The sequence below is a fragment of the Strongylocentrotus purpuratus genome, unplaced genomic scaffold, assembly GCF_000002235.5.
Source record: "Strongylocentrotus purpuratus isolate Spur 01 unplaced genomic scaffold, Spur_5.0 spur5_scaffold_10, whole genome shotgun sequence".
NCBI lineage: Eukaryota > Metazoa > Echinodermata > Echinoidea > Camarodonta > Strongylocentrotidae > Strongylocentrotus > Strongylocentrotus purpuratus.
Window position 1 is genome coordinate 6,755,782 of NW_022145595.1, and position 27,485 is coordinate 6,783,266.

The 27,485-nt window shown below is 39.2% G+C and overlaps 1 protein-coding gene across 1 annotated transcript in view; it reads right to left on the reverse strand.

Moving 5' to 3' along the window:
- The window catches only part of LOC115921828 (anthrax toxin receptor 1-like), an 83,382-nt gene extending 56,565 nt beyond the window's left edge, over positions 1 to 26,817 (reverse strand). Inside the window, exon 1 of the mRNA XM_030980065.1 lies at positions 26,576 to 26,817. Coding sequence (XP_030835925.1) covers positions 26,576 to 26,817 — 242 coding nt within the window. The remainder of the gene's footprint in view (positions 1 to 26,575) is intronic.
- Positions 26,818 to 27,485: the final 668 nt, after the last annotated feature.

The window sequence follows — 27,485 nt, forward strand, 5'->3', positions numbered from 1 at the left end:
ACTTATCATAAGGAAAATGGGTACTTATTAGAAAGGAAAGGGAGCACATGCGAAAATATAAGGTGCGCTTATCCGAGTTAAAAAGGGATAGTTATTAAAAGGGGGAAGGGGCACTTCTTACAAAGGAAAAGGGGCACTTGTCAAAGTAATATGGGCACCTCTTATATTTTAATAGGGCAATTATCAGAGGTGAAGGGGGCGCTTATCAAAAGTGAAAATGGGCGCTTCTCGTACCTTAAAAGGGGCACTTACTAGAGATTAAAAAGGGTACTTATGAGAATGGAAAGTGGACACTTAGTGCAAAGGAAAATGGAAACTTGTCGAAGGAAAAGGGGTACGTGTCAAGCTAAATATCAAAGGTGGGAAGGGGAGGGGGCACTTTAACAAATTAATAAGGGCACTTGTCAAAGTAAAAGAGGCACTTCTTACAAAGTTCAAGGGGCACTTTTGAGGTAGTTGAAAAAGTGTGGGGGCACTATGCCCCCCTGCCCCCCGGAAGCGCCTTTGTTTTATATCCCGCTCCTTTATATCCCATTAATACCCTGCAACCACTCCTATTATCCAATTTTGTCCCACTCCCTTATATCCCATTAAAGCGCCTCCCCCCCCCCCCCGGCTAGCCCCAAACCATCCAGGCTTAATGATTATGCCCGCCCTCCTTCTCATCACTCTCAAACAATCTTATATTCACTGTTCATAATCTGCAAAACCCCTTAAAACGAGGTAGCTATAATATATATGCTCCTTATCTCCCCTGAACCCCCCCCCCCATCAAACAACCCCCACCTCCCTACACTAGCCTCTAACCAACCAGGCCACATCACTAAGCCCAACTCCTTTCCACCACCCTCAAACAATCCTATCCGCTGTTCATAATTAATAAAACCTCTTTAAAGTACGTATTATACGCTCCTTTATATCCTATTAACGCCCCTCCCGGCACCCCTCCTAGTATCCCATTATCCTACTCCCTTATATCCCATAAACGCCCTCTCCGCCCGCCCCCTCCCCCGCTAGCCCCAAACCATCGCGGCTACATGACTATGCCTCCCCCTTCCCATCATCCCAAAACAATCCTAAACACTTTTCAAAATTAGTAAAACCCCTTGGAAAGACTAAGGTAAGATAATACTTATTTATTTCCACATCCCCCCACCACCCTACCCCTACCCACCCCCCCCCCTAACCATAAACGCTACACGAATCTGCCCAACTCCCTCTTATCAACCTCAAACAATCCTGCCCTCGATTCAAAATTAAGAAAATCCCTTTAAACGAAGTAGGTAATATCGTCCTTGTTTTCACGAAGTGACGGTAGTGAGGAAAATCGTAACGCAAAGTGAATGCAATTTTTTTCAATTAACGCCCCTCTCAGCCCCCCCCCCCCCGTAGCCTCTGATCATCCAGGCTTCATGGCCATGCCCTCTTCTCATCACCCTTAAACAATCCTTTCTGTCATTTTACAATTATAATATATACTCCTTTATTTCCCCTGAACCCCCCCCCCCCCCCCCGCGCGCTCGAACAACCCCCACCTCCCTATACTAGCCCCTAACCTTCCAGGCCACATCACTAAGCCCAACTCCTTTTCATCATGCACCCTCAAACAATCCTACCCACTGTCCATAATTAATAAACTACTTTAAACAAAGTAAGTAATATACACTCCTTTAAAACCCATTAACGCCCTTCCCCCTCCCCGGCCCCTTCTCGGCCCCCTCCCACTCCTTTACATCCCATTAGCCCCCCTCCCCGCTAGCCCCAAGCCATCGCGGCTACAAGACTATGCCCTCCCCCTTCCCATCACCCTAAATTGATCATAATTTATCCACTATTCAATATTAATAAAAACCCTGAGAAAGACGAAGGTAATATACACTCCTTTATTATTACCAATTAAAGCCCCTCTCCGGCAATCTCCCCCCCCCCCCTCCCCTCCCCGGCCCCCTCCCACTCCTTGATATCCGATTACCGCCCCTCCCCGGCACCCCTCCTATAGTAACCCAGTATGCCACTCCCTTATTTCCAATAAACGTCATCCCCGTCCCGCCATCCCCCGCTAGCCCCAAGCCATCGAGGCTACATGACTATGCCCTCTCCTTTCCCATCACCCTAAACTGATCCTATCCACTGATTAATAAAAACCCCTAAGAAAGACGAAGGTAATATACCCTTTTTATAGCCAATTAACGCCCCTCTCCGGCACCCTTCCCCCTCCTTGGCCCCTCCCACTATTTTATATCCGATTAACGCCCCTCCCCGAAACCCTCCTAGTATCCCAGTATCACACTCCCTTATATCCCATAAACACCCCCACCCCGCCTACCCCCCCCCCCCCCCTAGCCCCAAATCATCGCGGCTACATGACTATGCCCTCCCCCTTCCCATCATCCTAAAACAATCCTAACCACTTTTCAAAATTAGTAAAACCCCTTGGAAAGACTAAGGTAATATAAACTTCTTTATTTCCACGTCCCCCCCCCCCCCCCCACCGCCCACCCCCTACACTAGCCCCTAACCATAAACGCTACACGAATCTGCCCAACTCCCTCTTATCAACCTCAAACAATCCTGCCCTCGATTACAAATTAAGAAAATCCCTTTAAACGAAGTAGGTAATATACACTCATTTATATCCCATTAACGCCCCTCTCAGCCCCCCCCCCCCGCCCACCGGTAGCCTCTGATCATCCAGGCTACATGCCCTCCCTCTTCTCATCACCCTCAAACAATCCTTTCTGCCATTTTACAATTAATTTTAAAACCCTTAAGACGAAGGAGGTATGATATGTACTCCTTTATTTCCCCTGAACCCCCCCCCCCCCCGCGGGCGCTCGAACAACCCCCACCTCCCTATACTAGCCCCTAACCATCCAGGCCACATCACTAAGCCCAACCCCTTTTCATCATGCACCCTCGAACAATCCTACCCACTGTCCATGATTAATAAAACTCCTTAAAACCCATTAACGCCCTTCCCCCTCCCCGGCCCCTCCTCGGCCCCCTCCCCCTCCTCTCTGCCGTTTTACAATTATTTTTAAAAACCTTAAAACGAAATAGGTATAATGTATACTCCTTTATTTCCCCTGAACCCCCTCACCCCCAACAGCCCCCACCCCTACACTAACCTATAACCACCCTCAAACGATCCTGCCCCATGTTCATAATTAATAAAACCCCGTAATGTACACTCCTTTATATCCCATGAACGCCCCCGACCCCTCCTTTTATACCATTTTATCCCCTCCCTTTTATCCCATTAACGTCCCTTTGCCCCCGCCTTTGTAAACGGGAAAGCATGCTCGACCGGCAAATAAAAGAACGGCGGAAATTCAGCTTTATCCACACAATACAACAAGCTTTCTCATTGGTTATACGACTGTCTAGTATACAGTAAATACACACAGCTGATTACGTACGCGTGGTTCTGTCATAACGTACGCGTGGTATTGTCATAACGTACGCGTGGTATTGTCATAACGTACGCGTGGTATTGTCATAACGTACGCGTGGTTCTGTCATAACGTACGCGTGGTTCCGTCTTGGAGTTACACATTTTGTCGGGACCCACGCGTACGTTATGACAATACCACGCGTACGTTATGACAATACCACGCGTACGTTATGACAATACCATGCGTACGTTAAGAATTACATAGAAGTATAATATGGAAAGCCGTTGGTGACTTTATTCACGTGCCCCAGACGTATGGAACGCGGCACACGTCTGCTAAAGTGACCAATCACCGCCTGTTATTTAACAGGCGCGTGCAAGGTGCGATAGCACACGCCTGTTACTTTATTAGCACACGTGTGCCTTTTTCCAGACGGATGCTGTTTACTGCGCATGCGTCTGGAATTAATCGACCAATCAGATACCTTGTTTAATATGGAGTTTAATGTGTGTGTGTGTGTGTGTGTACGGTGAGTGCATGTAGCGCAGACAAGCAAAAATGTACCGGGCACGTGGTGATCGACGCACGTGGTACTCTTACCGTTCTTAAAAGTATTGACTTTGATTTCTATGTCAGAAAAGAAATATACATTGTAAGAGTACTTCCATTGAGGTTGGAACTTTCTGATGCAAAGAATAGTATGTCAAATTATAAACGAGGTACCGAACTGCTATATGAACGTTTATCCTCCACCTAGTATTGGAGTTTGTAAATACTATAAAGCTAGTTTAGGGTTGATAAAGAAAAGGTAAGTCTAATATCATGAATGGTAGATTCCAGATTTACAATCTATCATTCAGAACCTACTCTAATTGCAAATTAGGTGATATATATGCAACAGTGCCATTGTGATAAAGTGTATGATCCAGTGTAGATACATAGTGTTGGAACAACAGAGTAGATCTCTCCCCCTCTTCCATCTCTCCCTTATCTCTCTTGGGTCACTCTGTACAGAGGTCAACCTCACTCGTGGTAGGGGAACACACACACTCTCTCTTTCTCTTCCTTTCTTCCCCAATATTCTCGTTCATGTTGTGTTGTTGAGCAACACGTACTCTCCATTGGGCTAGGACAGGGGGATTAGTGATAAGAGGCATGTTTGCTTAAGAGCTCAGATTAGAAGTTGGAAACACTGTGAAGAGTTTGCATTTGCTTGGCACAAGGGATTGTCTGACCATTATTATTTGGTAGTTTTCAATCGAATAAACCTGCTCATAATTATTCCATAGGCCTAATTGTATTTAAGGGTTGATGTTTGGATGTTGATTGGCTTATAATACAACATGTATTGCTGTATATTGCATAAGTGGAAGTTATCACATTTCTTAGAGACAATCAATATTCTTTAGTCTATATTTCTTGTCTTGTATATAGTTTATGATTATTCCTTTATATTTCTATGTTATATGTCATATGGGTAGTCGAAGCATAATAATAGTGCAATAATTATAGGTGAATCACATGCAGATTGCAGATTGCAGTATTGATTGATAAGCTCGTTTTCCTAAAAACGATATTTACACCTGAGATTATGTATGTGTTGTGTGCTGGAGGAATACAACATATTTCTATGTTAGTATTATTATTTCTAAATCTGAGAGGATAATAGATTAGCGCGTTTAGATGAGATTGCCTAGGTACAATAAAGGTCTAATTTAGAGTTAGGGTATAACGAATCACCATCAGGGCGTCTCCAAAGGATGGGGGGGGGTGTAGGGTGCGTCAGGATATTGTCGGGAAAATTGCGCTGCCGTCGGGAAAAAAGAGAGGGAAAGGGAAAGAAAAGAAAAAAAGAAAGGAAAGAAAAGAAAGAAAGGAAAAGAAAGGAAAGAAAGGAAAGAAAAGAGAAGAAAGGAAGAGAAAAAAGAAAAGAGGGAGGAGAGGAAAGAAAAGAAAAGAAAGAAAAGGAAAAAAAGAAGAAAAAAGAGTAAAAGGGAAAGAAAAGAAACGGGGGATGAAAGAGAGGAGAAAGAGGGGAGGTAAGAGCGCTAAAGGGGGGAACTGAATTCAGACAATTAGGGCTTATTAAGAGTCGAAAACGGTACAATGAATCGTCTACTTTCTCTAATAATTTAATGAAACGTCAAAACTTCCGCGCTTTGCGCGGGAGGGGGAGAACTGAATTCAGATAAGGATTAAGAGTCGAGAACAGTACACCGAATCGTCTGCTTTTTCTCATAACTTAATGAAACGTCAAAGTTGGACACCACACATATTGAATGTGACTAATAAGATTAATCGGGCTATTGCATGCACTAGAAGGATTAAGAGTTATTTAAACCAAAGCCTACTGAAACATCTTTATTACTCCCTCATTCTTCCACATATAGATCTGTTCAGTTGTTTGGGGCAAGTGCAAAAAGAAAGATTTACTCAAATTACAGAGGACGCAGAACAGGTATGCAAGATTAGTCCTTAATGCAGACATCTAACCCCAAAAGACATCCTTTTAAGCACTCTTCAATGGCAAAGTGTTGAAAATAGAATCAATTACCACTACTGCATTTTCGTCTACAAAATACTCAATAATCTAGCCCCTTATTATTTAGAACCTTTTGCTTGTAAACGTCCAGTTTACTATGTTACTCGTCATTCTACCTTGAATCCCTTATTTATCCCAAAACCCAAGACTGAATTTAAAAAACGATCTTTTTCTTTCATCGCTCCAAGCATCTATAACAATCTACCAACTCATATTCGCACGGCAACTTCACTCCAAATGTTCAAAAAACAAATTAAATCACTCCCTCCACTTTAATGCATGCACTGGTACCTAATGTTATATTATGACTTATTACAGTTAGTTTTGTTTGTTTTGTTTGTTTGTAGTTGTGTAGTCTGTAGTAGTATACCCTTTTGATTTTATGTCTGTTATTTATTTATGGCATGTGTATTTGTATTTGTATTTTGTATTGTATCAATAATATCTTAATGTTTAATAGTTCAGGCCTTATGTTAATTTTGATCTAGTTTTTAAGTTGTTTTAGCTCTCTTATGGTATCTTGTTTATATAATGTCTTTGTTTTTTTTTACAATGTATTCTATTTTTTTGTAAATCTTTGTATGTACAGGGCTCTTTTGTAAAGCAGGCCTCTGGCACTGAAAAGACTACCCTGTTTTTAAATAAAACTGAATAAATAAATAAATAAAGCTTCCGCGCTTCGCGCAGGAGGAAACTGAATTCAGACAATTAGGGCTTATTAAGAGTCGAAAACGGTACAATGAATCGTCTACTTTCTCTAATAATTTAATGAAACGCCAAATCTTCAGAGCTTCGCGCGGGAGGGGGAGAACTGAATTCAGATAAGGATTAAGAGTCGAGAACAGTACACCGAATCGTCTGCTTTTTCTCATCATTTAATGAAATGTCAAAGCTCCCGCGCTTTGCGCGGGAGGGGGAGAAACTGAATTCAGACAAGGATTAACAGTCGAGAACGGTACAATAAATCGTCTTCTTTGAAGGAAACGTCTAAGCTTCCGCGCTTCGCGGGGGAGGCCTATCACCCACACCCCCGCGCTCTTTAAGTGATTCGCTTGCTCACTACCACCCCTCCCTAACATAAGATCCTAGCTCCGCGCCTGCATTAAAATATATAGCTATGAATGCTGACTAAGTTGACGAAATAATTCGTATATTTGTGTCGTCGTGGAAAATGACCATTTGCGCATACGCAAGTACTATAGATAGTCCATAGGAAAAACAATTTAGCCTTCGGCCCCGGGTTTATAGGGTTAAATTTGTAGATATTGGAAATTTAATTTTGTCGGTAATTGGTGGCTAGTTTTGTCGGTAATCGTTTGCCTCTACACCCCCCCCCCCCCCCCCCACTGAAAAAGGTCTAGCGACGCCCCTGATTACCATATTAGGTATGAATATGATGTGTATAAGAACAAAACATATATAACATTATCTGTATGTAAGTGTTTATTCGATCTGATAATGAAACTGTTCTTATAATAATGAAGATGTTAGTTAAATAGGAACTCTGTAGGACCATGCATTATAGTTCAAGGCATGCCCACGTAGAGAATTTTGTTATGTTAGGGGTCGGGGCCAAATGCAATGAATTATTGATAATTTATTGCATTTTCTTTTCTTTTTTTTTAATTTATGGGGGCGGCGACGTACCCTAGCCCCCGCTGTTTACTCGTACCAAGGGAATACTGCGGGGAGGGTGAACCAAATGGTGCAGCGTGGTCGTAATGATTTTTTTTTTTTGGGGGGGGGCAGGGGCTGGATGATGGGTCGCGTACATTATTGGGGCACGCCTTTTTTCTTTATTTGTTCAGAAACGTACGTTTTCAATAAATGTTTTCTACAAATATTCGGGGCCATGTGGCGACCCCACCCCCCCCCCCTGCGCCTACGCCACAGCCGTGGGGTGTTCCCTATCCATTATTTCGCTTTCTTATTATCATTTTGTTTATTTCTAATTTAATTTTCATTTAATTGTTTATGAAGCGACCCTCAACCCATGTTATGAATAGCGACCCTTAAACGCGAACCATCATCCCGGGCCAACCCCCCCCCCCCCATCAGTCTGACCACGTAGTGCAAGTACATATAAGCCAGTTCACGGTTGCAGTCTGCGCATGAGCAGATAAAGGTCATTGCAGAACAAATTGTGAAATACACGGAGACGAAATACTGGAAACGTGCTCATGAAAGTTATGTAATCATTATTCAATTATGCACTCCATGATACACAGGTGGAAGTATTCTTTGAAAAGGTGAAACAAAGGCTATTTATGTAGCACCTCCATCGCTGTAGGAGTGATTATTTCAAAATGTACAAAATGGGACCTCTTCATGTTTTGAAGATCTGTGGATATTCGGGGTCATTGCAGTAATGTGCTAACCGTGAACTGGTCTATTACCGAAAATTTTCGTTCAAGTAGTTCATAGATGGCGTAGCCTGTGTGTGTTTTCACGGGGGAGGGGGCGGTGGAGTGTAACAGCGTTGCCATCTAGGAGCTGATGTATCATGTCCCTAACCCACAGCAAAGGAAGGAATCGACAGAGAGGGGGTTGTATGGACTTAAAGGGCAAGTCCACTTCAAAATTAATAACAAACCAATCAAACTAAACGTTTGCAAAATCGGATAACTAATAAGAAAGTTTTGAATTTTTAATGACATGAAAAACTTTGAAAATCACAAGACAAACTGGCAACTCACTCATGAGTCTGTGACGTCATTCAGGCGCGGATCCAGGATTTCTTAGGGGGGGGGGGCCAAATTTGAAATCATGCGAGCCAAATATTGGTACGTAATGGTGACCAGCAGTGACGTAATAGGGGGTGGGTACAGGGATGGGCGAGCTTCCTACTCCCTCCTCCACGGAGCGCGGAAGCTTTGACGTTTCAATAAATTATTAGAGAAAGAAGACGATTCGTTGTACCGTTCTCGTCTCTTAATCCTCGTCTAAATTCAGTCCCCCCCCCCCTCCTGCGCGAAGCGTGGAAGCTTTTACGTTTCATTAAATCATTATAGAAAGAAGACGATTCGTTGTACCGTTCTCGACTCTTATTTTAATCCTTCAAAAATCTTCTTTGTCTGCTCCTTTTTCTTCCTACGTCCTCTTCCTTTTCTCTCCTCTCTCTTATTTTTTTTTTTTTTTGGGGGGTAGGGCCAGCGTTTAAGGGAGGACCGCCCCAACTGCCCCACCCCGGCCCCGGAAGCTCAGGGGTTTAAGGCAATAAATCACCGTCAGATGAGCATCTAAGGGCCCACCTTAGGGCCCTAGGTGGAATCCATGGGGCAGAGCCCCCGAAAGCTTAGGGGTTTTATAGGCATTTAATCACGGTCAGATGAGCATATTTTGATACCTCATTATTTTGTGCCACTGGCAGTTAACCATTCTTTCTTTCTTGCTCTCTTTCTTTCTATTTCTCTTTAACATACTTTTTTGTTAAGTGTGTGTAGGAGGGGAAGGGGGGGGGGGCTCGAGGCTCTCGATCCCCGCCGTTCCGCGCGCCTTGACATGTAGGCACCTCAAGAAGCATATTACTTGCCTGGCTGTAAATTTAGGAATTTGTCATTTTCCAACAAACGCATACAAAAATATAGGTAATTTATTAAAAAGTGAGGACAAATCTCGGAAAAATTATGTCATTTTAGCATTATTTGTAAACCACCGTTATGGAATTAGAAATGAACCACGTTTGAATTGTATTTCCCCCAAGCCGCCCCCGCCCCCTATCAGTACACCAGTGCCCCCCCCCCCCGTTACACCTTGTTGGCGGGAAAAATTGATCTCCCCTACCTTTCTTCTTTCTCTTTTTTTGTCTTTCCCTTTCTCTCCTCTTTCCCTTCTTTTCCTTCTCTCTCTCTCTCTCTCTTTTTTTGCGGGGGGGGGGGGGCAAGGACCATTCGGCCCCCCTGGATCCGCGCCTGACGTCATTGCCTCGCTATCCTCTTATTGTTTTCTTTCTTTTGGTAATATATATTTCTCACTTTCCCCCTGAGAATCTCATCTCCTAACACCAGCAACAAAGTCATATTGATAATAATATGTTTTTGTGTGGATGCACTAATAATCTAATATAGAGTAATTGTTTTCAGTTAAATCATGAAAAATGTGAATTCTGCAAATTTATTTATATAAAAGTCAATAATTATGAATATACAATATTCTGATAATAGTTTCAATTCTTCAAAGTTTATAAAAGATCTTGTGAAATTTCATGCCCGCAATACGATACAAATCATACAACCTTGGCAAATGCATGGGGAAATCAAGTTTTTGGGATAAAGAGGGAAATTAATGGGATAAAAATATATAAAGCAATTGATAAATAGTGAGGCAATGGCGTCACAAACTGATAACCGAATTGGCAATTTGTGTAGTGATTTCCATTGTTCCATAGTTTTTCATATTTAAAAAAAATCATGACTTCCTTATTAGTTATCCGATTTTACTCTTTTTGTTGTTGCTCTGCTTCCTCTTGTTTTTCTGCATCTATTGAAAGCGAATTATTTTGAAGTGGATTTAGCCTTTAGGTTATACCACATTCAATCTTTTCGTAAATATACAATATTGCACGATATATTTTCCAAATAAGTAAGGAAGTTAGATTTTCAAGATTTTTAGCTAAATAAGATACGATTTTGTGACCGGAAGGCATATGTGAACGTAGCTTTTATTAGAAGTTATGGACCTCCCATCTCCAGGCACCCAGAAACTATACAATTTTAGCCAATGAAAATTCAAGATTTTCATTTGTCCATGACATCGAAATTCTCAAAACCTCAGGATACCAAACGGAGCTGACCGGACTACAAGCCTAGTTACTGCTCGGAGAGGGGGGGGGGGGGGGGGGGGGGGGGGGGGGGGGGGGGGGGGGGGGGGGGGGGGGCTTGAACACTCTCGGGCCTTGAAGGTTTTCGGTTCATGTAGCGTACAAAGGGGTAATGCAATCCCAATATGATTTACTGTTTGAGTTCTATAATATTTGAAATAATTGATAGTGTTTATATATTACGTACGCTTAAATATATTTACATAACTCTACGTTTTTGTTTAACGCTGATTGGAAACAATAACTGATGATGGGGGGGGGGGGCACCCCCCATCATCAGTTATTGTGGATGGTAGTATCTTCATTTGTACATTTTGTATTATGTTTTTTCTTCTTTATACTTCTGTTCTTTGTTTGTTTTTAATATTTGAATGTTTAAGATATGTGTAATAATAATAATAATAATAATAATAATAATATTATAATAATAATAATAATAACAATAATAATAATAATAATAATAATAATAATAATAATAATAATAATACTGTCTTGTTTACCCAGGGTAGCCTCATCAGTATTTATGCTGTTCTCCCTGAGGTCCCTGCAATCAAATTATAATAATACGATGTTGGTCATAAAGGTGGTCTATTTACCCCAGTTTATGAAATGATTTTGACAATGATTTATTCTTAACAGATCTAGATAATAGTATACATTCTCAGATTAAAACAAAATAATAGTTTGCAAGTGTTTGTTTTACATGACTGCATGACTGCTAAAGTGTGTGCTACCAGACGTGGGAGGGGCGAGGGGCCTTGCCCCACCCCCCCCCCCGACAAAAAAAGAGAGAGAGATGAAGGAAAATAAGGGAAAGAGGAGAGAAAGGAAAGAAAGAAGAAAAAGAAGATAAAAAAGAGGTAAAAGAAGGGGATCGGGGAGGGGGGAAAGGACTTGCATTCCCCTCCAGCCCCCCTTCGCCCAAAAAAAAAAGAGAGGATGAGGGAAAGGATCAGAGGAGAGGAGAGAAAAAAAGAGGAAGAAGAAAAGAAAAGGGTGAAAAGGAGGGGAGATCACTTGCAATTAATCCAGCCAACGACGTGTTGATCGCGGGGCCGAAAGGCCCTTGCCTCCTCTTCCCCCCTCAGCAAAAAAAGAGAGAGAGAGAGAGAGAGAGAGAGAAGGAAGGTCGGGGAAGGGAAAGAGGAAAGAAAGTGAAATAAAATAAAGAGGAATAAGAAAAGAAAAGGGGGAAAAGATATGCTTTTGCGCTCCCCCCCCCCCCCCCAAGCGAGACCAAGCGCCATATACGCCACTGGACACTACTGGCGTATTCCCCCAAATAAGAATAAAACGAGGTTTATTTCTAATTCGATTTCAGTGATTTACAAATGTTGTGAAATGACATAATGTTTAGTAAATTACACTATTTTATGAGTTTGTTGGAAAATGACGAATTCCCAAAGTTACAGTCAGGCGAGAAGTATGTTTATTTAGAGGTCTACATGTCAAGGCTCGCGGCAAAGCGGGGCTCGGGGGCATTGGTCCCCCCACTATTTTGAAAAAGTATATTCAAGAGAAGTAGGGAGAAAGTAAGAAAATAAATTGTGACCTGCCAGTGTCACCAAATAATGAAGTCTCAAAATATGATCAACTGACCGTAATTAAATGAAATTTCGGAGGCTTCACCCTCTTGACCCCACCAGAGGGCCCTAAGGCGTGCCCCTGAATGCTTATCTGACCGTTATAAATGCCTAAAAATCCCTGAGTTTCCGGGGTATCAAAATATGCTCATCTGAACGTAATGAATGCCCCGATATCCCCTGAGTTTCCTGGCGCTCAGCCCCTGGACCCCACGCCAATTAGTGACCTACCCTTGTCATTAATAAGGTATCAAAATATTCTTATCTGAACGTAATGAATGCCCATTGCCCCTGATCGTCCGGGGCTCCGCCCCTAGACTCCGCACCAATTTATGTTCCGCGAGCCTTGACGTGCAGACCTCAAAATAAGCATATTTCTCGCCTGACTGTAACTTTCGGAATTCGTCATTTTCCAACAAACTCATAAAACAGTATAATTTACTAAAAAATAATGTCATTTTACAACATTTGTAAATCCCTGAAATCGAATTAGAAATGAACCACTTAAGGGGGAGGCTGCCCCTTTCGAATTAGTACGCCAGTGGTGTATAGTGGCGTATCTGGCGCATGGTCACGTTTGGGGGAGGCGAGATGTGCGCAAAACCATATCTTTTCCCCCTTTTCTTTTCCTCTTTCTCATTATTTTCTTCCCCTTTCTCTCCTCTTTCCCATTCCCTCCCTCCCTTCTTTCTTTCTCTCTCTCTCTCTCTATCTTTTGCTGCGGGGGGAGGGGGAGACAAGGGCCTTTCGCCCCCGATCCACACCTTGATTGCGGGAAAAATCGCAACTGATCTCCCCTACCTTTCTTCTTACTCTTTTTTTTTCTTTCCTTTCTCATCTCTCTCCCTTCCCCTTCCTTCCTTCTCTCTTTTTAAAGTTTGCTGGGGGAGGCAAAGGCCTTTCACCCCTACACGTACCACATGTTGTTGGCTGGATTAATTGCATCTGACCCCCCTCCCTTTCTTTTCACCCGTTTCTTTTCTTCTTTCCCTTTTTTGTTCCCTTTAGCTCTCCTCTTTCCTTTTCCCTTCCTACTCTCTTTTTTTTTGTCCCCCCCCCCCCCCCCTGAGGATCAACAAATTGTTGGCGAGAAAATCGTAACTGATATCCTCCTTCATTACTTTTCTTATTCCTTTTCCCCCTTCCCTTTGACTCCTCTTCTCCTTTTTTTAATTTCCCTTTCCTTCCTTCTCTATATTTGGGGGGATGGGGGGGGGGGGGGAGGGGGGGGGGGGAGGGGGAAACAACAGCCTCGGAGGCAAGGCCCTCAGTCGCCCCCCCCCCCCCGCCGATCTCTTTTTCCCCCTCTTTTCTCCTCTTTCCCCTTCCTTCTGTTCCTTCTCTCTCTAGCTCTCTCTCTTTTTGGCGGGGGAGGGGGAGACCCCTTCGGCCCTCCCCCTAGCTCCGTGCCTGGCCGTGGGTGTGTCCCCCATCCAATATGTACTGACCTGAGCAGTTTTGTAATAGCGAACAGGCCCCGTCCGTACTGATCGAGCTGAGCAGCTTTGTAACAGCGGACTTGATTGGTTGCCTTAAAAATCAATTTACGAGCGTTCTGCGCATCCGTCTGGCAAAGTAACAGGCGTGTGCTATCGCACCTTGCACGCGCCTGCTAAATAACAGGCGGTGATTGGTCAATTTAGCAGACGTGTGCCGCGTTCCATACGTCTGGGGCACGTGAATAAAGTCACCAACGGCTTTCCATAGTATAATGGTAAATGACCATGCGTACGTTCTGTCAGAACCACGCGTACGTTATGATGGACCCACGCGTACGGTCTGTCAGAACCACGCGTACGCTCTGACAGGCACGCGTACGGTCTTGGCACGCGTTTTGAAGGCGATAGCCAACCATACTCAAACGGCGGGGAGGGGAGGGGAAGACAACGTGAACAAAATGATATGACCCCCCCCCCCCCTTCTCTCTCCTATTGGTGGCCTAATTTGTATTTTAGTGCTACATGCTATACGACGTCACCTTTGTGAACCTGTTTCGAGTGAAGACATGATCATTTTTCTTTTCTTGCTAACTCCCCTCCCTCTCACTTTGAGGTTTAACAAAAATTATATTATCTTGATTCCTGTAGCATTTTTTAAACATGTTTTTTTTTTTTTATAGTTGCCAAATTTTTGCAATAATATATATTAGGATAATTAGGAAATGTTTTTAGATTCGAAATAACTGTTTCACATATGGATCATTAACATAAAGATAACTAATCCGTATTTTGTTATATTTCAAATTAACCCCAAACGCCCCCCCCCCCTAGCCTCCTTGTACGACTTACTATTGAGAATGAACAACAACAAAAGGACAAAAGGACAAGAGGGACAAGCCTATTTGGGTTCAACTCTCCGAAATAAAAGATCATGTACTCATAAAACTCCATCGATTTATTTCGAGCAAGAATCAAAACCATAATACTGGTGTTATTATTTCTATTCCGTTGATAAAAGGGGGTTTCAATGACGCATTAAAGATGAAGGTGAGATCTGGTTATGCGATTGCATTGTGAAAGAAACGGTGTGGAATCGACCAGAAAAGGTTGATCATCTAGCACATAAGCAGGCGCGGATCTACGGGGGGGGGGGGGGGGGTTTAGGGGGTTTAAACCCCCCCCCCCCCTTGGGCGCCCCCCCCCCAAAAAAAAAAAAAAAAAAAAAAAAAAAAAAAAAAAAGAAAAGAAAAAAGAACGCACGCTGGATAGAAACCCTTTAAAGTGCAAATATTGTGAGAAGATATTCAACTCATCTGGTAACTTAACCAAACACATGATAACTCTGGATATAACTGTGTATTTAACTGTTACTTGATTTAAAAAGACGTTATCATGCACTGCTTTTTATGGTCTCCATTGTGTTAATAGATGCCAGGAAAACATCACTTACGGGGTTCAAATAAACACCCCCAAAAAATCGGCTCGCCGCTTCGCGGCTCGTGGACGATGCTCCGCATCGTCATTATTTTGGTCAAACCCCCCCCCCTTAGCAAAAAGCTAGATCCGCCCCTGATAAGAATTTGTGTGTATTGCAAGGTTCTGGAATCATCAAAATGATAAGAAATTAGGCCAAGTCTTGGTAAAGTTACAAACACTGTACACAGAAAGAGGTACGTGGGACTACTCGAACACGTGGCGTAAAAATCCTACCCCGGAGTTTTACGATGTTACATGACTATTATGACAGAATATGAAGGCATTTAAAGAGCCATGCTTTTTAGGGGACATGTCTTATCTGATGTTCTTCCACATGTGCTGAATGGAATGATAACGCTCACAAATTATTTTTCACCTGTTCCCAGAAATCAACCTTCTCTTTAAATACACCGAAATGAAAGGCCCAAGAGAGTTGCAAAATCATGACTATGAAAACAGAACCCCCTCATGTTTACCGCAAGACACTTGTTCCATTAAAAACACATGAGTGATTCATATTGTCCCACTGTATTATGTTAGGGGAACATCTATTTCCTCCCCTTCTGTCACAATTATTTTGTCGAAATTTCATCACGAGGAGGCCCCGAAGCGGATCGAAGTTATGTCAACATTACCAACTCATTCCCACAAAAGAATATGGACAGAAGTGGAAAGGCATCGCCACTAAATGTTTAGGTAGCTCGTGAGAGAAATGAGGGCACGAAATGACTTTGGGATTTCCCTATTTTGTTACAAAATTAAATAACATAGACGCACCTGGCAATTATGCTTTTGGCAAATTCTCTTTCTTTAGAAATTGTTATCTGCAAAATCATTCATCCATTAGTGACGGAAAATGAAAAAAATCATGAAATTAATGGGCATGCAAGAACAGGAAGTTGAATAGAAGATGAGAAGTGGCTCACAAAATATGATCAAATGAAGACAAATACAAAGATATGAATTGGAACTAAGGTATAATAAGGGATGTAGTATTAGAATACTTGAACAAAAAATAGCAAAAAATAATGAAAATAAAACACAAGATTTTAATTAAAGTTGTCAAAAACGGTAGACTTGAAATGATGTATCTAAAAATATAACTGCATTGAAGGGAGATTCCACTGCTCACATTTTAAAGGGAAATCCCACCCAAATAATTAGACAACCACTCTAAAAGAAAGCAGAACAATCAGATAATCAAACTGATGCATGTTTTAATGAAATCTGACTAAGAAAGTTGTAATCACTATACGTATGGGCACTTCAAATTGGCTGAAGCGGTAATGTTAATGTGATGTCATGCCGGACTACTACTTTTCCCATCTTTTCCAACATATAATGACTAAATTTAAAATTTTCAAAAATCCATGGCTCAGGAGGGTTTATTCTTTTTAAAGGTCCTATACTTATATGTTATCTATAATTTATGTTGAGTATTGCCCCAAGGAAGAAGGTACTTACGAGAAAAAACGGAAGTCATTTTAGTGACATTTTTGTACACGGCAAATGGGAGAGTTTTCCACGGCCTACGTCACAATCCACTGACCAAACTACCAATTTGAGATTCGCATACTAGACTTAGTGATCTCATATTTCAAACATTCATAACTTTAATAACTTTCAAACTTTTTCCATTATGTTTCTGTTATTTGTCTGCTTTAAATTCATACAAATAAACTTATTACAAGGGTTGGATTGCCCTTAAAGGTAATACAAAGTTTTGGTATGGGGTCATGAATGTGGTTCAAAAGAACATATTGGAAGATGCGATCCAACAATATTCAGTGATCACTGTCGCGGTTAAAATTGGGTCTAAAGTTATGAAATTGTAAATAATAGAATCTTTTTGTTGCATAGCTTCCTCTCAAGGTCAAGATATTAATTTAGCTTGAAAACAATGTTTCTTGACTAAAATCGACCGATTTGCTATTCCCGTTTGGAAATTATATATCACAAATGCATATTCTCAGATTTTCATGGTCGCAGCTACCATTGGATGGCCGTAAAAGCTATTTAAAATTTATCAAACTTTATATTCAATTTTTTTTCTCGAAAGCAGAAGTGTTTTAGGGGCCAATTTTTTTAGTGCTTCTAATACATCCTCAGGGGCATCCAAATATATCAACATTTTAAAGAATCGCTATCCGGTCATTTTCAAATTTCCCCAAACTTTGTATGACCTTTAACGAAATCAAATCTATTTTATTCCGAAGAATATTGTATTTGCTTTCACGTACACAATGTGGCACAATCATAGTCATTAAAACCAATGATGTTGCCAAGGTAAACTATATAATATCTATTACTTGCATTGTAACTTCGTTATCATTATTACTCATCGGTATCGTTTCTATATTACTACGAAACTGAAAATAACAATTGTCTAAAATTTGGTTCGAAAATGGGTAATGAAAATGAATGGAGGGGAAATCCGAACTCCCGCACAAATAAAACATCCTGCTTCTAAAGATGAAATAATATAAACACGAAAGTGTAACTATACAGTGAAACCTGTCTAAGATACATTAAAGACAAAATTTTATTTCATTGCCTTATCAGAAGTGTGAAGTGTTTCAAATAAAGGTATTTTAAGTTTGACTGATTATGTCCATGAGGTAAATTGTAGAACAGGTGGCACAAGGGGTGATGGAGTTGGAGCTTACATTTACTTTTTATTAAAGTATGTTATGCTTAACCATGAAGTCACTCACACAGAAAGCCTATCGTTAGAAACAGGATAACCCCGAAAACTCGAGAGCGTTTTTCCTGTGGAAATATAACATGTGGTGTCCCTCAAGGCTCCGTTCTTGGACCAACATTAATTTTACTATATATAAATGACTTACCTAACTCCACAAAAAATTTCAATTTCAGATTATTTGCTGATGACTCGAATCTATTTCATACTTTTGATACTAGACAAAAAGAAATGGATTTAGAAATTGTAAGTGATAATTAAAGATAACGGTGAGTTCTGGTCATCCGATTGCATTGTGAACGAAAAGATGTGGAATGGATCAGAAAAAGTTGACCATGTGAGATGCAAGTATTGGTGTGTACTGCAATGTTCTGGAGTCATCAAAATCATAATAAATTTGGCCCAGTCTTGGTAAAGTAACAAGCACTGTACACAGAAAATGTATATGGGACTACACAAAATGGTGTCAGGGCTACTAACCTTGATTTCCTAATCTGTATATGCTCATTACTCAGCCAGTTTACATTTATCTACCAAAATTGTTTGGCAAATTACATTTATTTGTAATCTTGAACATCAGTGTAAGTTTCGTTTGATTATGTGATAATTCATTTTTTCATTACCAGAACTCACCTTTATCTTTAAATGAAGGTGCAGGAATGGTGTAATGTAAATGAAGTCACAATTAACCCAAAGAAACTAGCTATAATTATGAAATCCAAAGGTAGATTAGACAAAAAAGATTTTGTGAGAATATCAAGATCAGATATTAAAGAGGTATCCGTTGCATCATTTGTAGGAATTGGATTTGATTGTCACCTTTCATGGGCAGAACATATTCAGACATTAAACAAATGCATACAAAATAAAGTAGGTATTTTGTTTGAACTGAGACATTTTGTTCCCAAGAATATACTTGTGTTATTATATAAGGCTTTTATTTAGCCTCCCCTTCGAGGAGGATCTAAGCTTTGCAAATGTGTCATTTATTAATCATAATTGTGATTAAGTTATGATAAAACATCTATAATTCTCGGTTTCGTTATTTCTGGGACGCACTGTATAGGTGCAAAGTACTTGGCAGCTGTCTACGGTAGCCATATTTTGTGTTTCCCTTGGGTGGCTGTAAGAGACAGGTCTGATAGTATTATGAAATTTAAGTGGCAATATATCAAAATCAATGTCATAACTATACGGGAATAGAAATGCCCCTCTTAGTTCTTACTATGCGGCATCGCCTCTGTGACGTACCGGGTTCATAATAATTAGATTTTCATGTTCCGTGACTCAGCGACAGACTGCTGCTAAACTACGAATATGGGGAACCACACTGCGCGCAAATTTTAGGATTATTCCAGCCTTTTCCAGGTCAGTCTGGGGAAATAAAACTGTACAGTGGCGTATCCGGCATGAAATAGCAAAATCAATTTTCAATGCTCATCGATGATAACTATATAGAGATTAAGTTGCTACGTATAATTAGCTACCATTTCCGAGTTTGAGTGTGTAGGGGGTGGGGGGGGGGGTGGCTCTGCCTCATGTATATAAGGACGTACCGACCCTTGTATACTCAAAAGACGACTATGCACGGTCCAGGCGAATAAGACTTTGGCCGAAAACGAAAATAATACCCCCTATTCTGAAGGGCTTCTTTCCTTTTTATTTTTTTTAATATTAAACAGGAATAACAACAAAAAAAAAAACCAATCAACAACAAGATCGTGTGATCCGATTAATATTGTTAGACAAAACTCCAATCTCTTAATGTGGGACTACACATGAAACCACATAAAAAAAACAAGTCTCCCGTGAAACATCATATCCTCTTCCCCCATCATTCACCTCTGCGAAAACAACAAGACATCTCGGTTGCCATGGATACAGCTGGTGGATGACATTGGGTCGTCCATTGCTTATGTTGGAGCCAAAACCGTAACCAAGACCAGATCCAATTTTTTTTTTCCTTAAAAAATATTTCCCATATAGGTTAGAACGTTGAAATCATAAGGGGGGAAAAAAAATCAGATTCCTAGACATGATACAGAGAACGTGTACTTATTTCGTGAATTGGGTTGCAGTGTTTTGGTATCAGTGGGAGTCCATTCATATTGTCTTTTGAGCTGATATTTCTGTTGGGACTTGTAAAATAACCCAATAGAGATTGTGTGCTACGACAGGTTGTCTTGTATACTGCAGTTTTCTCTTCTCCATAAGTGTCTCTTTACACACATGTACATTAATGACGAAAATGGTATTGGAGAGACCTTTGGGGGCGGGGTGTAAAGGACATTCGATTTTTTGTTATGTGAGAGAGATTAGGATAATAAAATGAGGGTTTTAGTAACTCACGACATTATATCTTGTAAAATACACTTCTTTGTTAGTCAAAAAGTAGGTTAATTGAAGCAACAGCAAGAAAAGTACAGTGACGATCACTCTACTACTGCTACTACTACTACTACTACTACTACTACTACTACTACTACTTCTACCACTACTTCTATAATTATTCCCCCTTTTGATAATGATGGTAGGATAAAAGCATTACAAATTTATCTAATACTTGGATAATTAGTGATTGATATAACAGGTATAGGAATTGAAATGAGAAAGATAGAAATGAAGGCCTCAACTAAACCGGAAAGATATTACATCACTAATCCGTTGAAACTGTATTCAATTAAAATAATTGTCCGAATATAGAATATTCCGGTATGACAGAAAACACTTCTCATTTAGTAGTTTATTCCATTTAAATTAGTTTAATCTATATCATATTTAGCGACCCTTTCACACAATCCCCGGTCATCAAATTAATTTAATAAAAAACAACTATATTTGAAAATCAAATTAAGTTATGTGTTGGCCTTTATCAGTTCGAGATAAGAGCAGAAGTTGAAAATCGGCCTACATGTATTCTTGCTTTCGATGAGGCCACATAATTCTTCGTTATCAAAAACATTTGATTTACTTGATCGCCCAATTTTCAAATCAACTGTACTTTTCTTATTACACACTTCTAATCTAGTTATGCATTGTTATTTAAAATGTAATTGCATTTAGCAGCATTTGCCATAGAAATGAAAGCAACCGGTAGGCGTAATATTGCTTTTAAGTGACAATGCTGTAATATCAAAAAGGAAGACTCATTCTAAAAAAAATCGATACAAAAGAATTAACACAAAAGATAGGCTGAAACATCTACTTGAATATTACTTGGGGTTTCGAATTCCCCGTTAAAGCCTTAAAAGTATATCTCACAGGTGATGGCATTTTTAAAAATTTGTTCCTTGGTGTATAAATAGCTAAACTTCTTCAATAATCCTGACAAAAACCTGCAATTTACGACCATTTAGGTGGTACATTTTAGGAAGTAAATGAGCTCGGAGCTGTCTGATAAGTAGTAATTTAGCTTATTGGAAATGAAACATAAATAAAATAAATATTATACAAACAAGTTAAAAGAATTGTAATGACCTCAACTAGCATTTCAGTTTGCTTATACCAAATGTCATTTTTATGTAACAAATCATTCATAATTTGACTATACTAAGGGAGACAGAAGAAGAGAGAATATTTTATACTTAAATAACTGAATAAGAAACCTTCATAAGGTAAGGATAATGATAAAATATACTCGAGCCTAATGCCTTGAGTGTAAATCCACTCCTTTAGGAGGCGTATAATGAAATCACTTTATTTTGGAGTTGAATCCACACCAAAATTTCGTGGAATAAACTCCAAAGTATAGTGGTCTGAATTACGCCTTTGAGAATGGATTCCACTATTTTGAGCGTCGATCTTTACTTCAAAAAGAAAAGGCCTCTTTAATAACATTGACAACTAATGGTCGTTATTTTTCCCACAAAAAGTCATTTTCAAACCCTTTCGTTTTGAGAGAAGTTCTAAATTAGTATCGTCTTTCAAATGCCGTTGGAATATACCTTTTCATTTTTTTGACCTGCAAATGGGACGTAGTACTTTTAATATGACTCATAAAAAGAGAAGACCGTCACTCTTATCATACAGGTGCAAAGCATGCCATGTTTGAACATTCACCTTCGCCGCTGGCATTGCCGTGTTTCCTATCTGTTCAACAACCCTCCGTGATTGTAGATTGTGGATTTATCACTCTTCTCCGGAAAGGTCCGTTTACATAATCTTCTTTACCACTTCCCTATACACTGTAATATATCACGAACACAATTTGACCTTACCAATATCCTCCTTAACCTTACAAACTACCCCAATACTGCTATAATGATGACAGCTCATTAAAGTGAAGTTTGCTAATCCTAATTAAATGCAGGAACTGGCAGTCTTTAATAAAACAAACTGATTGTGAAGCTTCAGAAATATTGTGGACTGCTTGAATATAAAAACATTATTATAATCAACTAATAAAATTACTGTAATACTGACGACAGCTCATGTTAGGTAAAATATATAGAGCTGGCAAAATCGGACCAGTGGTAGTAAGTCGATTGATTTGTAAGAAGTAAGTAAGTAAATCAAATAGTAATTTAAATTAAGATTCAGAAGTATCATGTACTCGTTGAAATGCAGTGCCTAAAATTATAAGCCCATCAGGTACTTCTTGGGCTACTTGAATAAAAGAGCAGAAGTTCAAGTTGAAACCACGGGCTCTATTTATCAAGATTATGCATGAAACTTAATTGAACTTGAAGGCTTTACGAGGACCAAATGTCCGACAAAATAGATAAAGTACCTCAAATTGTAAGCCGGCTGTATTTATGGGCTCCTTGTGCTACTTGATAAGAGCAGATTTTTTCAGTTAAAACTATAACGGGCTATATTTCATTGCAATATATTCCAATCATGCCAAAGAAGTCCGAAGATTCTAAATTACATGTACCTCGAACTGGACCGCTAAGAGGCCCTATTACTAATCTGCATTACCACATATAGGCCTACATCAGATTAAGCATCCGTTGGGTCCATGGATTAAGAACCAGGTAGCGTAAGTCACCTTGAAAAGAGCACCTCAAAGCTTTGACCAACAAGATTTCTATAAATTTGTCTCCCTTTTCAAAGAGAATTCTGACTTGTCTAATGAGCCTATATAATGGTCGATAAGCCAATGGATTTCGAAACTTCCGATATCTCATGAACTGTATTTGACACTCAATTGTTGACAGCTAAAATAAAAACAGTGATAGGAGCATAAGTATGGTTGGACCTTGAAGACTCCTTATACAAAATGCCTACAAAATAGAAGATAAGTCAATGGATTTATAAACTGCTCGAATGTAAGAGGCAAAATTGTAGTTGAACTTTACAGCTCTCTAAATATACCTTTAATAGCATCCGTCAGTCAATTGTGAAGCTTCAAAAACCCCGAAGGGATTGTGATTCATTACCAGATTCATTCATTCAAACCGCAAATGGAAACGCTATTTCGGATACTTTATCTAAATACGGAGATGCCGTGTCAAAAATGTGTGTGTTGTGAAATTTTATGCTAATCATTAGCGCGCGAAATCATGAATATCAATCAGGTAGATGAGCGATACGATATTATGTCGTCTGGGTTCGGCATGGATATCTCATTAATGCCAAATATGATTTATTAAAGTAACGTCATTTCAAGACGGAAACGGGCACGCTTGATTTAATTCGGTGTAATGTTGCGACAAGATGAGCCCTTAAAGGGATGCCAGGTTTTCACTGATCTTCTCCTTTTTGGAATTTACTGGAAGAAAATGTAAATTTCTGCAGGTTTGTGGTAGGGACTTTCAAGGGGAGACCACTAGAATAAACACTTTAGTCCAAAAACTGATTCCTTTGCCAACTGTTCTAATCTCTAATCTCTACTTCAAAACTCATCAGTCATCACTTTATAGTTCCTGCATTTTAATGATACTTTATCAGAATCATAATCATATAAAATGATATAAGCCTCTATTAAACTCTTTATCAAAACTACTATCGCTATCATGATAATTATCGAAATCATTGCCATCACAATAACAAGGTCCGTGATAGTCATAGCTACATTATATATTTCCATATTATACATTCAATTTAAATATTATGCAAATTAGCCTCTACCTATAAAGGAAAATTCTGGGAATAAGTCATACTCTCCGCTAGGTAGCCAAATTTAATTAGATTATATAGGTTTCTATTAAAGCAAAGTAACATTTTGAGATTATTATTCTGATTTAATTTACATAATGCTTATCAGCTCCAACAACGAAAGGAAATGCAAATTTTTATGGTCAGTGAATAATGTTATAAATAATATAATACGATTGACATTATTGATGCCTTTTGCAGAGTATGCGAATTCATTTCATCTTTGATAAAAACAATCATTTATGGAAATACTGAGCTCAAAGAAAATACAAGTTTTCATAGTATGTGAAACTGTTGTAATAATATAATCCGATTGACATTATCAATTTCTTTTGAATGATGAATTTATTTACTCTTTGATATACAATCATTTCTGGAAATACTAGAGCTTAAAGGAAATGCAAGTTCATGGTAAGTAAAACTGTTAATGTAATCCGATTGACATTATAAAATTCTCTTCATTTCTCTTTGTTTAACAGAATCTTTTCTGGAAATACTAGAGCTCAAAGAAAGTGAAAATTTCTTGGTAAGTTACAATGATGTAAATAATCTAATCTGATTGACATTATTACCTCATTACCTCGACTTTATTTACTCGTTGATAAAAAAATCACTACTTTTATGGAAATACTAGACCTCAAGAAAGTGAAAGTTTCATGGTAAGTAAAATATGATAATAATATAATCCGATTGACATTATTACATTTTCTTATTTCTCTTTGATTAACAGAATCATATATGGAAATACTAGAGCTCAAAGAAATACAAGTTTTCATGGTAAGTGAAACTGTTGTAAATAATATAATCCGATTGACATTATCAATTTCTCTTCATTTCTCTTTGATTAACAGAATTATATATGGAAATATTAGAGCTCAAAGAAAATGTAAGTTTAATGGAAAGTGAAAATGTTGTATAATATGATATAATCCGATTGACATTATTAATGTCTTTTGTAGAGTATGTGACTTCATGTTCTCCTTGATATGAAACAATCATTTATGAAAATATTAGAGTTAAAGAAAATACAAGTTTTCATGGGAAGTGAAAATGTGATAAATAATATAATCCGATTGAAATTATCAATGTCTTTTGTAGAGTATGTGACTTTATTAGCTCGTTAATAAAAACAATCATTTATGAAAATACTAGAATTCAAAGGAAATACAAAATGTTCATGTTGTTACTAATTATCATTGTATGCAAAATGCAGAAAGCAATAAATCAAATTAAATCAAATCAAATCAATACTAATTTTGCGGTTTCAATATTGATTATCTGTTATTATCGGAGATAGAAATTTGCATATTATGCAAATCAAGGAAATTCCACCAATGGTATAATATTTTCAATTTGTGCATTACAACGACCTTGAACGAAAATAATGGTTTTATTAATACTAAAACCATTTCAAGCAGATATCTGGATACTTCTTTATGTATGGAACGGCAATTAAAGGCGCCTTTGAATACATTGACAAATTTAACAATTTCCTTATAGGGGTCACTGATTACCATTGATTAGCATATCATGCTAATCAAATTCAGGATATTAGTTTCAGAATGTGAGCATCACGTTATGGGACCCTAGAAACATTAGTGTTAACTTTTAATTAATTTTGATTTGGTTACCTACATACACTTTTATCAGGAAAATATGACTTATTCCCTAAATTTCCCTTAGGTGGAGTCTAATTTACATAATATGCAAATCAAATGTATGATAATAATCTGGAAATATGTACATCATCTATAATTACCCCGATCATATCAGTCTAAACACGTAATAGTCAAATTACCTAGTTTTTATTCTCCAAGTACCATTTCATGGGGAAATTTAATATCTCCTTAATTGTCCATTATATCGCGCACTAATTTGCATAATACGCACGTTATGCAATTGCTGTTTATATCATCAATCTAAAAATGTGTTCATCGTGTTCAGTAACCGATCACATTGGTTTCAATACCTGAATCATGTTAGTCGGGTACCTGGATGCAATTTTTTAGCGATGTTGTGTACTTTTTCAGAATTTCCCATACTTTGATTTCTTAAGACTTTTAATATGTTGTTTAGGGGAGCTTACTGAAATGCATTGCAGTGGAATAAATTATTTTGCAAGTATAGTGGTGGGTTATGTTGCCTCCTAAATATTGCTAGATTGACTTGACTATTTCCTTTCATCCGTAATCGTAGAGCCTATCTAAAGGGACGTTATAGGGTCTCTTCCTAAACCGATTACTCTTGTAGTTTTCCCTGGTAAACATTTAGATCTTCAAGTTTCAAGTTTCAATTCAAATCCATAAAAACACATATAAGATACAGAATATAGAAAACACAGAACACACACAAAATGGAAACATGTCTACAAAATATACAGGAATTATATAAAGTTAAATAGCAATAGAAATGAATAAGGGAAAATTCAATACAAAATAATGTTTGGTTTGTAACTAAATAAAATCATTTTCAGAAGATTACAGAGAAATAAGATACCAGAAGTCCGAAGTTTAAAACTTACTTGTCCAAGACAAAATACAAGTCCAGTCCTCCGCTGCATTTCGACGTCTGAATTCCTGGGCCTGGTGCTCTGGCATACCTCCCCAAAATCATCCTACCAGCTCCAGGAACACCATCTAGATGCCCCACATCCACACCACCATCACCCTGGAGCTCCCCCGGTAGAACACCTCCATAAGTCAGCTGACACAGACTGCTACAGGCCACTACTATACAACACAGCACGAACCTGTTAATATCCATGGTTCTCGTGTCAAAGCTAGTCAAAACACGGCTCAAGTCTCGTGTTTTTCTACACCGGGTTCGTAGATCCACCGAGTCAGACGGTGATGAATTTTTCTCACGATCGTGAAGTATTCCAAAATGTATGCCGCAGACGACGGGTCCTATGCGCGCCAAAGCACCAATGTAAATGAATACCACTGGATGAAAGTTTATACCGTTGTGTGTGCGCTCTCAAATAAGCCCTCCGTTGCAATGCCCCGTGTACCCGAACAGACGCAAGCACAATGTACACCTGTATAGTTATCCTACCTGGATGTACTTCGCACGGATTTCGGTGACTGCTCCCTGAGGCACGCAGGCTGTGAAAACATAATGTTGTCAGCAAATGTTGGATGTAATTATAAATCATTTGCAAATAGTGACGAAAGTAGGGAGTAAGTCACGCCAACCTCAGAGTGACTGATAGAGTGTGCGCGCAAGTACGCATGGCTGAACTATTGCCAGACAACCAAATCTCAGGATGATTCTGGATTATGATGACAAAATTATGACCTGGTATTAACTTCGAACCAAGGTCATATTGCAATGGGTTTGAGCTTCGACGAGTCTCGGCGCTTGACAGCGGATCAAATATTACCGTCTTATTTGATTCCCCGCGGATAAGAGGGAGGGGTGCGGATGGGGGG